The sequence below is a fragment of the Sycon ciliatum genome, chromosome 1 (genome assembly GCF_964019385.1).
Source record: "Sycon ciliatum chromosome 1, ocSycCili1.1, whole genome shotgun sequence".
NCBI classification, from domain to species: domain Eukaryota; kingdom Metazoa; phylum Porifera; class Calcarea; order Leucosolenida; family Sycettidae; genus Sycon; species Sycon ciliatum.
In genome coordinates, this window is record NC_088643.1 from 70,814,711 (window position 1) to 70,829,944 (window position 15,234).

General features: G+C 45.8%; 2 protein-coding genes across 2 annotated transcripts; one reads left to right on the plus strand and one right to left on the minus strand.

Moving 5' to 3' along the window:
* Positions 1–758: 758 nt before the first annotated feature.
* LOC135805224 (tubulin monoglutamylase TTLL4-like) lies at positions 759–3,692 on the minus strand. Its single transcript, XM_065319235.1, has 2 exons — positions 1,871–3,692; positions 759–1,457 (listed from the first exon to the last, which is right to left on the minus strand). The coding sequence occupies exons 1-2, from the start codon at positions 3,200–3,202 to the stop codon at positions 978–980; spliced, it is 1,812 nt and encodes a 603-aa protein (XP_065175307.1). The 5' UTR covers positions 3,203–3,692; the 3' UTR covers positions 759–977.
* Positions 3,693–5,088: 1,396 nt separating this feature from the next.
* On the plus strand, positions 5,089–15,190 carry LOC135805226 (1-acyl-sn-glycerol-3-phosphate acyltransferase epsilon-like). The gene is made up of 11 exons (XM_065319237.1): positions 5,089–5,559; positions 9,247–9,319; positions 9,593–9,708; positions 10,312–10,364; positions 10,555–10,588; positions 10,966–11,056; positions 11,989–12,038; positions 12,761–12,878; positions 13,105–13,175; positions 13,603–13,655; positions 14,007–15,190. The coding sequence occupies exons 1-11, from the start codon at positions 5,320–5,322 to the stop codon at positions 14,209–14,211; spliced, it is 1,104 nt and encodes a 367-aa protein (XP_065175309.1). The 5' UTR covers positions 5,089–5,319; the 3' UTR covers positions 14,212–15,190.
* The last annotated feature ends 44 nt before the right edge of the window (positions 15,191–15,234 follow it).

The window sequence follows — 15,234 nt, forward strand, 5'->3', positions numbered from 1 at the left end:
AGCCTACTACTAGTACTAGGAATAACCAGGGAGTACTTACTACTCCCCGGTAATAACACCCTCCACTGTGACTCCCATGCAGATGATAGCTATGTGCCAGGACCACTACACAGCATGGCACTGATTCAGTTCAGGCAACAGACATTGTGTTCATGATAGATCCAAGTACGGGTAGCTGCAGCGCAGCCTCGGATAAGGGAGGTTCTTACTCTACAGACTACAGTCATACCATGTTTTTGCCATGTCGGTATTTCACACCACCTACATTGTATAACAGTACTTGTAACACAAGTCCACATGAACTCCTGCTGATAAGAGTTACAAACCATTTTATACTATGGTGGTGATGCCAGGAAAAGGCAAGAGTCCGTGATGGCTTTCCGTACTGACTGAACATTGCTCATGTGGTGTACTGTAGCTCTGACTGTTCAAAGCAGACAGCGGTTTGGCCCAATTGGGAGCATACAAGTCCCTTGTTCCATGTCAGCAAGAGTCCGGGTATGAGGCTGCAAGACTCTTGATATCTGTGTAGCGCACAGCCGAGCAGACCATAATAATTTTCAAGAGACTATGAACTGTCTCTATACTGTAGTCGCGAGGGACAAAACTGTCTGGAGCAGTTTGTCTTTTGTCTTCCCAGTTCCCACCGGCATGTACACGGCCAACTGAACGGTGTTGTGTTTGCTCACTGCTTGTTCACGCCAAGGAGAATTTCCCATACAATCGAAGCACAAGTGCAGGTAGAAGGGGAGGGGAAATTGACCATTTATAACAATTATCATATTCTGTATACAATGCCATGTAATAGTTGATGAAAGTGAGGTTCAACACTCAAGCCCGGCTCAAGGAGAATACCTGTATTCTCACAGTTACTGAGCACTCAACGCGGTGCAAGGCTACTGTAATACATCCAGAATAGGCCGGTTCAAGAACGAACACTTCTCCCACTGCAAGCATCATCTTACAGTCTTAGTTCACTATTCTGGTGGTGAGTTGACCGCGGCCATCTTGGCAAGCTGTGTGGTAGTCCAGTGCAGTTTCCAGTTGGTTAGGACATCACGCTGCAGTGCTGATGCAATGCGCTTGTGGGAGTGCAACACTAACTGGTTAAATTCGTCACCGTCCGATGACGGATAAAGACGCACAAAGCGACCACGCGCTGCTTTCTCCTGTTGGACCTGGACTAGCTCGATGAATTCACGCTCTCCGAGGCATCGGTTATGCAGTGCGGAGGCGCCCTCTTTCAGAGCAGCAGCTGTGTGACACCACTGGGGACCTGACTGCTGCATGCCAAGCGCTAGCAGAGAACTGGCTACACCGGCGCCAATGCTGGGTGGCCTATACAAGATCTGGAGCATATCGTGTGTCAAGCCCAGCTTGGTAGAGGTGTAGTCAGCCGAGGAGTCGATCGGCACACCAAACTCGTGGGACAGCTGCATGCTGGGCAAACCATTCACCTACAACACCAGTAAAGCACCGCACAGAAAACAGGAAAACATAGTGCTTAGCGCGAGCATGTGCAGTGCTATTTAGCCGGGTACCATTACATATGCACGCACGTTCCAGAAGGAATCCTTCGCTGAACTGACTACTGTATTTTCCGGAGTATAAGCCGTACCCAGATTTTTTGGCACGAAATACAGACATCTACCCTATTTATCACCATTAATTTGACCAAGTTGTTTGCTCCAACGAGGCTAAGTTCATATTAATTTGACCATCGCAGTATAAGCAGCACCGACTTTTTTTGTTTGGGTGAATTACTGGTGTCTAAAGTGTGGCTTATACCCCGGAAAATACGGTATACCATAACAGGTAGGTGATGACAAGGTGCAAACAAAACACACGCACACACAGAGAGTACGCTCACCTCTATAACATAGGGATTGTAGTTGCTGTCCAAGATGACATCCACGCCGAGCAGCTGAAAGCAGCTCTTGCACTGGTAGTCCGGCGCCACTTCGTCATAGAGCATTCGAAACTCATACTCAGAGGACAGAAGCGTCTTGGTGATGGCCCGGCGTACGGCACGGAAGATGTTCTGGCTGCCGATGCCTAGCTCGTCAAGATGACGCCGGAGCTTCCGGTACGTCCAAGTCAGCTTGCTGATGTGCGCGAATTTCTTGTTGATCGACGTGTTGGTCAGGCAGCGGTGTTCATTGCCTGGTCCTTGCCTACAGGCAGTGGCGTTGTAAGGTTTTGCAGCAAAGCGAACCAGACCCTCACTATAGAAATATGCTCGTAGAGGACTGATTGACGACACCAGTACATACGTTCTAAGGTCCCATTTCTTATTCTCAATGAGGAGAGGATTTTCCAGGAACGGCTGCACAATGTAGCCGTCCAGCTGACGCGACACGATATCGTTGACGGACGCTGTGATGAAGATCCCGTTACCCTCTCCACGGCCCATTGGCTTGACAATCCAGGCTTGATCACTAGCATACTCACCGCCAGCGGCCGCTTGCCGGAACTTGCTCAGCTCCTGCGGCAATGTCCAGCAACGGAAGAAGAAATCTGGCTTGACGGTGCTGTCCGCCAATGCGCCCGTTAGTGTCCTACAGAAGCCATCTTTCCTCCACAGTAGCCAGCGCATGCCGTACAACTGGTTGACACGCTGCCATGACTTAAGCAACACCTGGTCCTCGGCACGAATGCACGTAGTGTCAGTGAATGCAAGGCCAAGGCAGATGAGAACAGTGAAGTCGGATAGCTTTGTTTGTTGCGTCAAGGCCGGCTCGACTACCTGCATGTCCAGCTTCTCGTATGCCACTTGCCATGCTTGCATGTCTCGCTTGGCAAAGTATCTCTCTCGTGATGTGTCCTTCACGAGTACAACGGGATCTGGTGGCGGTTTGCGCTTTTTCTCAGCATGCCACTCCAGCTTGCACAGGCCAACAGCCAAATGAGCCATCTCGGAGGACCCCTTCATGAGGCTCTGCTCGGATGGGCATGCTATGTTGATTTCATCTCCGTTGGGGAAATGTTCAAAAGCAGAATGCAAGATCTTGCTTGCCTGCTGAGAGTCTAGGGCTTGTTTGCCTGGTGCTCCGTTGACATCTGCATCGTTTGAGGAAGTCGGTAATGGGTGCAGAGCTATCCATGCCACCAACGCCAGGCTGCTCGCCACTGCCGTGACAGTGACTATCAATGCAAATCTGCGAAAGGTGCATGGCTCTCTCCTCCGTCTCTTGCCAAGCATGCTTTACTGTGCCTCCTTCCGACATTACAGTCGAGCTACCCAGATATTCTGTAAACAACTGGAGCTCCACAGAGCCCTACTCTTCATAACATGTAGTAGTATGTTCTACAAGTAACTAGTTTCTCAATTGTAGTTCTACTACTACCCGGCACCACAGCTGCTATGAAACAGACCTGTGGCACTGGCCGTTCACCATTCTCCTGTTTCATTTGGCAGTCGCTGTTTCTTTGGTTCGCCCAGGTGATGGCTTGTCATTGTGTCTTATCTAGCACGCACTGCACCACTATCAGCTAGCATTGTAGTTCGGTCTCAAAGGTGGTCTCCTCTCCTGTCAGTGTGCGGCCCACGACGGCGTCAATGACAGCACATCGGTCATTGGCCTCTCCCACCTTGATACATATGTAGCCAACCCACGTCATTGTTCAGCCTGCCGCTATCCATCCAAAGAAGGCAGTAAAAGACCGGCACTGTCCTTCCCATAGGAATGAAGGCTTCATTGATTGAAGCCCGGAGCGTAAAGCAACCCGAACCTTCGGCCAAGGCATCTGATCTGACCTTGCCCAAGTCCAAAGTCCAAAAATTATTATTTTAAAAATTAATTGTATTGATGAAAACAAGAATGAATTTTCAAATGCAAACTCGACACGGCCGGCCGGCCGAAGCATGTCAAGCGTGATGTAATACCAAGAGTCCATATACATGTTTATGCAAAATTATGGACTCTATACAGTCCATTCAGAAAAAAATGAACTTCTAGCTTTTGGCCATAAATGGGTCAAACGTTGAGTTTTTTTAGAATTTTTTTCTGCAATCCCATGCATATGGAATCCTCTTTGTTTCTGAAGTTTTTTTTGTCCAAAAAGCAAGCCATAGCAAGAATAGGATTTCGGCCAGGTTTTGCCCCAAAAGCACTGAATTGGGAAAAACCATCAAAATCCAGGCCGTTCGACCCCGCCTGCAACAGTGCATTCTGCGGTTCGAACCCCAGTTCAGGCACCCTTTTTGGACCCTTTTTCAAATTTCAAAGTTCGCAGCACTGCACTGTGTACGATGAAATCACGAAAAATCGCCAAATACGGGAGCTCGCCAGAGCTAGAGCCAGGACCCATCTTTTTATGAATGGACTGTAGTCTCGGTAATAGAGAGGTTCCGCACCACGTAAAGTTGAGCAACTTTACGTTAGTGGGCGGGAAAAACCCGTGAATTCGCGAGTTTGCACTCCACTTACGGAAAGTTGTCTACGTAGAGTACGTAGATAGTGCTCTGATAACGTAGCTGGTCCGTAAGTGGATTGGGGTACAAATTTATGACTCTCTCCCCAGGTCGATCTGGTCGTACACTGCCATGTTCGGAGTTGCCAAGGGCAGCTACGTGATTTGAAAACTCCGTATGGCGGAACCCAGATCGGCATGCAGTTTACGTAAGACTTTCCGTAGATCGACTACGGTTTTTACTAACGTAATTACGTTATGCGGAACCTCTCTAATAAGGACGTTTAGCAACGCGAAAGTTCGAAAGAAAGTTCGAGTCTGGGAATGAGTACAGAAACAAAGGTCGAAACTTCGAAAACTTGGACGCGAAGTTGCAGTGATTTGCGAAAGTAACTTTCTCTTTTCTCGGTACGCATTTCACTACAGGGAGTGGTAATTTTACAGCCCCCTGCTTGAGACTGAGCTGCATAAACGGTACGGTACTATAAGATTCAAATAGCTTCGAGAAAAAGTCGTTTCGCATTGCTAAACCTCACAAGTTTTCTTTTTCGAAATAGATTTTCGCGAAATATCGCCACCACAAAAAGTTCGAATTTTCGCATTGCTAAACGTCCCTAATACCGGGAGTTCCCCACCACGTGGTCATGGTCAGATCAGATCAGACCCAACCAATTATTTTCTCTTGAAAAGTTGAACTTGAAGGAATGTTTACATGAAAACAGGAAAGGAAGGCCAAGCTTGCAAGCCCTGTGTTTACTGGTGAAGGCGCTGTGCTTTCCTGACTGATAGAGAGTTGAACCGGTTCTGTTCACCCATGCAGGACACTAAGGAAGATTTCTCATTCGCCAGGTGGTGACGGATGGGGAAGTTCTCACTGTGGACCACCAAAACACACTGCAGATAGTTATGGCATTCACTGCCACACATATCTTGGCCAAATTCAGCTGGGTGCCAACTGCTGGTGCTATATGTGCCAGTTTGCCTCTCAGCTTCACCGTGGCAGTGGCCGGTGGTGTCGTTTGTACGCCTGCCATGTATGTATCCGATTCTGTGTCGAGAAGATTGAGGGATGCTTTTTGTGAATCTGGCTTGAATATCTTCCAGCAAGTAGTCAACCTTGCACTGGGGCACTTCAACAATGTCGAGGTAAATCACAGCAGGAATTTTATTATCCCTTGTCTGTTTTGAAACGGTGTATCGCACTACCACGCTGATAATGTATGTATAGAATTATAAGCCGAGTCCCGAGTGTTTACGGGAAATAAACCCGAGGCAAATTCGCCGATGGTTTTTTTCCCGTAAACACGAGGGCAAAGCTTATATTCTATTTAAATTATAACATAAAAAACCTCCAGTCATTTTCCTAAAAAGTGGTTTTTTATAGCACCAGGTTTTTTATACAGTGGTCCCTTCATAATCCGGCACCATTTACAGTCAACTTCGCCAATAACGACATTCGGCGGGGCATCAGAAAAGTGTCCTTATTCGCGAAGTGTCCTTATAACCGAAGTCCCATTTGAATGTATGTGAACCCATATTTTGTATAGTATGATATGCATATCAAAATCAAGCTCTTTTCTTGCTCTATGTCAATGTGTACTTTATTTTCATATTGCAGTTGAAAGGAACTAAAAATTCAATATGCAAGGGAAATCAATTGAAAAATATGCCTTTTTGAGCAATCTACAGGGCCAGAGACATGTACATGTATGATGATTACTGTACAATCATGTACAACTACATGTACATTGTATACATATAGGTGTGCTGGTAAATCCAACAATTTTGAAGCCAACATTAAAAAGGAAGAAAAAGCCCCCCCCCCCTTGGCTGCATTTTCTTGCATGTGTGCAATAATATCCATCACCGGTACTGGTGCACCATAGGTTCTGGTACTTCTGCATGACAGGTACATGTACTTGACTGACAGGTACTTGAAATAATTGTCAAAAGCCCAGAAAGTCGTTATTCAAGCAGTGAATATGACCACGGGGCACTAAAAGCATGTCGCTATACGCGAATTGTCGTTATTCAGATAGTCGTTATATCCGAAGTTAAATGTATACAGTTAGATGGGACTTTGCTCCGGGCATGGAAATTCGGTCGTTATTCGCGAATTGTCGTTATATCCGCAGTCGTTATTAGCGAAGTTGACTGTATGCTAAAGAAATTCTGCTGGATTAGGGAAGGTGCTGGATTAACAAATCTGATCTAGTGTTGCAATGTGCATGAAGAGGACATTTTGGCTAATGAAAATTGTGCTGGTTTATAGAGGGTGCTGGTTTATAAAGTGCCGGATTAGAGAGGGACGACGGTACAGGTTTTTTTACAGCACCGGGTTTTTTATAGCACCAGGTTTTTTATATGAGTGATTGCCAGGAATATTACCTGCTTTTTAGAACACGCAAATGACTGGAGGTTTTTTTATACTATAATTTAACACATAGTATACAGTTTCCGAGTCGTGATTTTTAGTCCAGTTGAAAATTGCATGGCAGTAATAATAATAAGTATGTGAAAATTTGGTTTTAAGCATGATCCGCATGACATGTATCACTTTCTCCCATGTGACACATGCGATGAACTACGACTGTGACACACAATCCGTAAATACTTTAAAAGAGTTCTGCAACGACGATAGGTGCATGGTAGCAAAGTTTCCGACAGCGCGAGTCTCCTCGGAAGCTGGGCTTCATTGACGTGCGGCGTTCATTTTCACACAGCATGCCAGTATCGTGAAAAAGTTGAATTTTTGTTAATTTCTGTGGCAGGACACGACAAGCGTTTCTAGTTGTAACTGGCACGCTCTTCAGAGCTATTACTGTAAGACATGTAAACGTGGAAGTAAATCTAACGTTTTAACGAGTTATATTTCTTCGTTATGATAAGTTCTGTTGGGGTTGTAATGCCTCGTATGTGTTATGTGCGGATAGGCCTGAAGACTGCAAGATCGTTAACATCTTCACGCTAGCCTTTGAATTTTGGACAATCGTTAAATTTGCGACTACAGTCAACTTCGCTAATAACGACTTCGGATATAACGACAATTCGCGAATAACGACAGAATTTCCATGCCCAGAGCAAAGTCCCATCTAACTGTATACATTTAACTTCGGATATAACGACTATCTGAATAACGACAATTCGCGAATAGCGACATGATTTTAGTGCCCCGAGGTCATATTCACTGCTTGAATAACGACTTTCTGGGTTTTTGACAGCTACATTGTATTTCAAGTACCTGTCATGCAGAAGTACCAGAACCCATGACGATGGATAAGGCACACATACAAGAAGATACAGCCAGGGGGGGCTTTTTCTTTTTTCTTTTGCTTCAAAATAGTTGGAATGATCAGCACACCTATTGTACATGTAGTTGTACATGATTGCACATTAATCTTCATACATGTACATGAACATGTCCCTGTAGATGGCTCCAAAAGGCTAATTTTTCATGTATTTCCCCCCGGATATTGACTTTATAGTTTCCTTCAATTGCAATACGAAATAAAGTACAAATTGACATAGAGCATGAAAAGAGCTTCATTTCGATATGCATGTCATACCATACAAAATATGGGTTCACATACATTCAAATGGGACTTCGGATATAAGGACACTTCGCGAATAAGGACACTTTTCGGATGCCCCGCCGAATGTCGTTATTCGCAAAGTTGACTGTAGTTATATAACATGTCTTATAGTAGCTCTTTCTGAATAGTCCTGGTTCTATGGTATGTCCTGTTCCGAATTCTAAAAACCAGGAGGCGGGGTGGGTACCTACCTCTACTCTAGGTATGCTAGTAGTAGGGAGCTTCAGTTCCGGCCTGGGTCAGGCGAAAACTGCAGTCACAACTCGCGTGTACTTTTGCAATGGGGCCCGCATGACAGCTCTTTGGCCTGACTTCGAGCCCGCTTCTATCTGATCCCGTGGCCAGTAGGCCCAGTACTCCCTTGTCGATGCTATTTTTAGGTAGCCGAGGCCATTACCTTTCCTTTGATGCCACACATGCCTTGCTTGAACAAAAAAGACTGCCGCGGTTTGCGCAGAGGCATAGCGAGGTACTGGTCTCGACCAGATGCATACTCGGCCCCGGGAGGAACACCCGATTTTCGTGTTTAGCGGCCTTGGACTAGTCTAAAACAAGAGGATTCTAGAGCATTTGGGCTCGCACTTTATCGCGGTAGAAGGAGCATGATCACAGAGACCAACCCACGGCAATTTCCCGGTGGTGGACGAAAAATCGAGTGAACTACGCGCACACTGTAAAAGCGGTGACGGTGAAAACGTGTGAGTGGTGCATGTAGGCGCGCACGGCATGCATGTGCACGGCATGCATGTGCACGGCATGCATGCTCACATCCTGTATCGCCATGCACTTCAGTTCGCACCTGCATGTACGCACCAGATAGTGCAGTGCTGGACGGAAACCACACCGTCTCCAATCTCCATACATACTTGCATTGCTTTGTGTGACTGCTCACAGTGCTCAGGCGATCATTTTCCAAACTTCAATTGTTCATAACTCTGGATTGCCTTGGAATTTCTGTTTCAAACTTTCAAAGGTTGTTTCTGACATCTTCCCGGTTTACAAAAGTAGCATTTCATTCAAAACTCGTGAATTTGATTTTTCGAGTGAACTCCCTAATGCTAGCTTCAGCTTTGGTGCGTTGCTGGCATGCCACAAGATGTAACTGTGTGCATCCATTCCTTCATGTGCGCTCCTTTCAGTGAAGCAAGTCGCTGCAAATGTACTATGAATATTTTGCCTTTTTTATTTCATATCCCCCGAGTCTTGATCATTTCAGCTCTCCGGTTTACTTTTGTTATAGATCGTATGGCATGGCGAGAGGCTTCCGGCAGAGCAGGAAAATGCTATTGTCGTGTGCAACCATCAATGTACAGGTTAGTTTGGCTATGGTTAACGATGAGTGATTGTGACAGGATTAGATTGCCATGTGCACAGCGCAGTTGCTGACAAGAGATGACTGCCAGGAAGAAAGTAATGAGCGTGGAGATTATGCTGCTTGGCGAGAATTTGCAGAATCTGCCTGAAGCGAGTGTGAATTGTGAATACTTGTCTAGCAAACGACGATAGGCATCAACTAAATTGCCGTTGGTATGGATTCAGAAGTGTTTCTTTAAAAAAAAACTTATCTTCCCTTTCTGTGCTTACAGTTGACTGGATGCTTGTGGGAATGCTGGCAAGTCGTCAGGGATGCGCACAAGCTGTGCGTTTCATGCTGAAGGATAGCCTCAAGTATATTCCTATTGTCGGCTACTACCTCAAGCTTGTGAGTCACAGTGCGATGGCCGGGGAGACTGGCTGTATCATGATCCCACCTGACCAGCTATGAGTGACCTTGGCATGAAATGGTGGCGCAGTATTGATTACCTGTACTTGTCTTATAAAGAACACTATGTGAGTAAAGTTCCCCTTGTTTGCCTGCTGTCGAAATAATTTAAAAAAGAGATGTGTATATGGTCAATTGATCTTCATCTTACTTTCTCAAGGTGATTTCTTCTTGCTCTTTACAAATTTGAAATACGGTGAGACTTCACTACAAAGTACCCTGGACATATTTACCCGGGTATGACCTATGAAGTACTATTCTTGAGCACCGTGCATTATAGTAACTATATCAGTCTTTTGACATTGGATGTACAGTACCTCGGCTATGCAATACCAATTTTGATGGCCCTTGGGGTACTTTATACTGAACTCTCGCTGTACATGATGTCAATCTGGGAGCATGCTGACAGTGGAGGCCATTGCTCGGTTCTCTGTACGTTAATATGTGCGTTGCCGCGGGGGGGGGGGGGGGTTGACAGTACATGTGCATAGCATCTGACCTTTACTGGAGCTGTTCTTATTTTCTTCTCGTCCGTTGTTGTAGATTGGCTGTGTGTATGTGAAACGTGGTACTGGTGATAGCAGTGGCATTCAACGGTAAGACTGGTGGCATGGCATCTCGCCGCCAATGACAGTTTGAATGAGTTTAAGTTCTATTTTTGTGCACTTTGGGGGGGGGGGGGCAAGTCTGTGTGATCAAGATGTTTTGTGGTCACTGCTATGCATGTGCCTGGCTCAAGGTCACAATTGTGACTGATTCTGGTCTTTGTTTGTTTTGAGTGCTCAGGCAACTTCAGTATGTCGTCGAAAACCAACAACCGGTGAGTGCATGCGCTGTTTCAAGTATTTCGATCCAGCAGTGATCCTTCCCACTTGACCCATGCAGTTGCAGTGAGTGAAATTTCACCTCGTGAGTAGGACAGTGCGGCACTCAGTACACAACCTATTGTTTGAAGTGCTTGAGCCACCCAGCCCCCTCCTCCTGCGGTGATATACCCGAGGTCAGATTTTATTTGCCTCGACTGTGCCTAGTAGTTGCGTTGTGAGGTGTGCAGTGTCTTTACCCGGCACATCCGAGGCACGAAGAAAGAAAACAATTGAGATCCACATGGCATGGGTATGTTTTGAGCAGTTGTACTACTGAAGTCATAATCCTGGTGGTTTCTTCATCTGTTGTTACCTATACTGACACACGCAGATCTGGTGGGTGGTGTACCCAGAAGGCACGCGCTATGATAATACCAAGCCACGTCTGATAGAAGCAAGCCACCAGTTCTCTCGTGAAAGGGGTAAGGAAAGTATTCACAGCAGTATGTCATAATATATGAGAGAAGCAGACCTCACTCTTTGGGATTCCGTATCTCAACACGCCATAGACAGTTCTGGTTACCGTAGAGTCACCGGAAAAAGAAAAGCTGAGCTGTACGCCGGACGAGAGACATTGGCTGATGTCTCCAGTAAACAGCGAAAGCACAGCATGTCCATGGGCACTGCCTTGTTTTGCTCCGGCAGTGACGAGGTACTCCTTGGAAGTTGGGCCCCGGTTGCAACCTTTCCGACAGCGGTTTCTTAGGTAGTCACATGGCCATTAAAGCAGATGCCCACAGATGCCAACTCGCTCAACCTTGTTCAGGAGGCCAACATGAGAGACACAGTCAATCTTCCTGACAATATCGATTGCTACAACTGCGACACAACCTCCCTCTGCCGCAGTTTGAATCCATTCATTCCGGAGTACTGTTTAATAGAAGGTCGGCTGTGCCGTTCGCACATCTGAACCCAAACTGACTGTCAGGTAGCATGTTGTTGCTGAATATCATGTCACCTACAATTTATTTATTTTAAGAGAGAAAGAGAGAGAAAGAAAATAAAGGAAAGCCGCACTTGAGACCCTTTGCACAACAAATGTTGCACTCCAGGGATTTGGTCGCTCGGTGTTTGAAAATGCTCTCCGTGTCCTTGGATAGAATGGCGAGCCGGCAGTGGAACGGCCTGCATCAAGTAGATCAAGGTGGCTGTGGCTTCTACACAGGGACCATGATTGTATGCCAAGTTCTATTTGGTTGGTACAATATTCGCATGAAAACTAGCACTTGTAAGTTGCACAGTTTGGTGGAGGAGCACATGTATCAAGCAAGGTGCTCAGTTTGTTTGTGTGTTCTAAAATGATTGCTGTCTTTGTGGTGCTGCTTGTCTTGTTCTTACTCTAAACTTGACCTAGGTTTGCCATTATTACAGAATGTACTGGTGCCAAAGTCTAAAGGATTTGAGGTAAGTGAATGTGTGACATATTATACTTGACTTTGAAATACACCGGTATTGTAGCTAACTACTCTGAAGATTGTTCATTTCTTGCCTTTACCACTCTCCTGTACTGCGAAGTGTGTGTACTAAATGTGAAGTGAGTGCTGGCTGGGTATTTGGCCATCGTGTTCCAGTATACGCTCTATTATAAATTGAGTTTAAAAAAAGGTTTTCAGGAGAAAAACAAGTGGGCAAAGTCAGTCGAAGGGAACGCACCACACAACCCCTGTCGTTGGTTAAAAAACTTATGAAAAATCACTAAAATCTTTTAAAATCAAATCCACGATCTCACAATCTTCTGTTTTGTTCAGTTGAGTGGTCAGTATGCCCCACAGTATGGTTTCCTAGCTCCTACCACTAACCGATGGTACATGTGGTAGTAATAGTAGTAGTAGAAACGGTCATGGGTAGCCGGCTCCCAGATAGTTTTCTTTTGGTCGGTCAAGTCGTGAACTCTTATGCCTTGAGAAGTACCCTGGCTTGGCAGGGTCTTCCTCTGCTTGGTGACGGGCACGAGTCGGACTATAATTCCATGCGATTATTGAAGTTGCTGTAGTAGTAGCTGTGTAGAAGCAACCCCAAAAAGATGTAAACATTATTTTGACTACAGTAGGTGCCATAAAACTATAAGTCCTTTGTACCTGATGTAACACTTGCCATGATTTTGTACTGATTTGTCCCATCTATAGGTGTCTGTTGAAGCGCTGCGTGGCCATTGCCAAGCCGTCTATGACATCACGGTTGTCTACACGGCGAGAAATGGGCGGAAAACAAGCAGCCAACGTGATCCCGCGCCCTCTATGACAGGTAGGTTGACATTATTATTGAGTGTGAGATGGTGCGGTCTGCCCTCCTGTTGCTCTGCAGACTGCATACCTCTCCTAAGGCTTAGCGGATGCCCTATCCATTTGGTGACAGAAGTAAATACTGCATGGTCATTGGTTATGCTCATCATGTGCTATTGGCCTCTGTTTCATGGAGCGTTTCTTGCTTGACATTGCTCTGGCACGTGTTCTCTTGCCTTCTATGTTAGACTTTGCTGCAGGCCGGTGCTCACGTATTGATATTCATCTGTCCCGCATCGCCATGGCTGACATACCGCAGGTAACTTTCCGAAAATGTATCTTGGAGAAAGGTGATGTCGTACTTTTGCAGTTCATCCCGAGACTTCTTCTTCTCTACCCAGTAGTAACCCTTATGACAGTAAATAGTGTAGTACATGTACTCCCAAGTCTACAGGTCCATGGGTCAAGTAACCGAAATAATTGCTCCGTGCTCCCCACTTGTGTAGGAGCAGTGATGGGTTGTGCGCACTTCGATTAGTGCCATCACTAGCAGATAGCCAACACATATATGTACCGGCGTGGAGAATGGTCCTTTGTGAGTTGCTCACTGCTGATTCCGATGATATCAGTACTCTAGTGTAAGACGTGTTTTCACCGAGAGCACGACACGCGCTTGCATGCCTTTTTTTAAACTGAGCTGTGTCAGTGACTTAGTTCTGACGCTTGCCTCGCATTTACTGTTTCAGAACCCTGCAGTGTGCCGCAAGTGGCTGTTGGATCGCTTCATTGACAAAGATAGGTGAGTGGTGCACATGATCTATATTACTCTATAATGCTCTGTGTACAATAGAAGAAATGTATACTTGTACCTGTAGCTATGGAAAGATGGGAAAGGCGTTCACGAGCAGCTATAATGAAATTGGATGTCCCAGCAAACTTGAAGAGGAAGAGAGCTTGGTGTGTCCGTGCACTGCAGTTGCCTGTATTTTGGTAAGATGGGGGGGGGGGGGGGGGATGGTATGGCAAAGATCTACTTTCCAATCTTTTCTTTCGGTTCTGGCACAATCCTGCCTGTACATGTACTTGAGTTATTTATCAGTGTGTATATCACTGCGTAAGACCATATCCATGAACATTGTTCCTTGCACAGGATTCTAACTGAATACTACGAGAAACGCAGCGGGGTGCTGGTGGACGATCCGTACCACTGGCCGCTGTCACTGCGCCGCTCGCTCCTCGGTGCACTGCCGGGTCTGCTCGGCGTTGGGCTGCTGTTCAGCGAAACAGGCCGCAAGATAAGTCTGTCGCTTCTTGTTGGCTCTAGCCTAGTGGGCTGTTTAGGGTTTCTGCTGTAGCTTTCAGCACGGCTTCACATGTGCAACATCACGCTGTAGTCTAGTTTTTAATTTATATTTAATTTGTGCCTAGGTTTTTGTTTTGAATTCTTCTTAACGTTTTAACCTATTCTGCATGTGCTGGTCATATGTTTTGTAGCTTTTTGATTTTTCTAGAAATTTTTCAATAGTTACAAGTTACGTCTAGGTTTCGTATCTGCTGGTTGCTAGTAGTACAGTCAGACCTCGCTTAACCGCACACATCCGTTTTCCACAAAAAATATCCGGATAGGCGAGGGAACCGGATAACCGAACACTGTTTATGTTGGATGCATCACGTATGCTGTAAATGTGTAACCAGATATTTTCTTCCGGATGGCGAGGGATCCGGATAAAAGAGGACCGGATAAGCGAGGTCTGACTGTATTTCAGATTTTCTTCAGGCTGTGTACTCGTATAGTCAACCTCGCAATAACAAACTCAGGAACACAACAACTCACGAAAACCGTTACTATCTTCAAACCTAGTATCCTTTGGACGCGTACTTTCAACCAGGGAATAGTTTACTGCTCCATGCTTTCAATCTTGCGAGTAACAACACCTCCCTCGTGCCCACTCGAGGGTTGTTATTCGCAAGGTTGACTGTAGATACCTTGAGCCCTGGGGCCTTTTGTATTTTTAAATTATTGGGAATTGTGCAGGAAAGAGGCCACTTGCGTTCGTGATGGTGTAGGGTTTCCATGTTGTTATGAAGCGGCCGCGAGTGTAGTTGTTCCAGTGCACCTTAGGGGTTTTGTATGTCTGTGTGAATTCTCCTTCTTGCTATGGCTTTCAACCAACTTGCAGCCTCACATTCATTCTTCTTGATATTTCACCCTGATTTGGGGTGGCGTAGTGTGTACTGTATTCGTGTTGGAATTCTACTTTTCGTTAAACACAAACATGTGCACGTACAGTATGTATTCTGCACTGTACTGGCGCATGTACATACCTCGAAGTACTCTGAAGGTGTACATTCTTGGGCGCATGTCTGTTGGACTGCAC

What these genes read in the sequence shown, in the direction of transcription:
- LOC135805224 (XM_065319235.1), bottom strand. Translation starts at nt 3,202, where the DNA reads ATGCTTGGCAAGAGACGGAGGAGAGAGCCATGCACCTTTCGCAGATTT. An exon ending in ACAATCCCTATGTTATAGAG is followed by an intron (nt 1,458 to 1,870) that starts GTGAGCGTACTC and finishes CTGGTGTTGTAG; the next exon opens with GTGAATGGTTTGCCCAGCAT.
- LOC135805226 (XM_065319237.1), top strand. Translation starts at nt 5,320, where the DNA reads ATGGCATTCACTGCCACACATATCTTGGCCAAATTCAGCTGGGTGCCA. An exon ending in GATAGCAGTGGCATTCAACG is followed by an intron (nt 10,365 to 10,554) that starts GTAAGACTGGTG and finishes TTGAGTGCTCAG; the next exon opens with GCAACTTCAGTATGTCGTCG. An exon ending in CGCTTCATTGACAAAGATAG is followed by an intron (nt 13,656 to 14,006) that starts GTGAGTGGTGCA and finishes TTCCTTGCACAG; the next exon opens with GATTCTAACTGAATACTACG.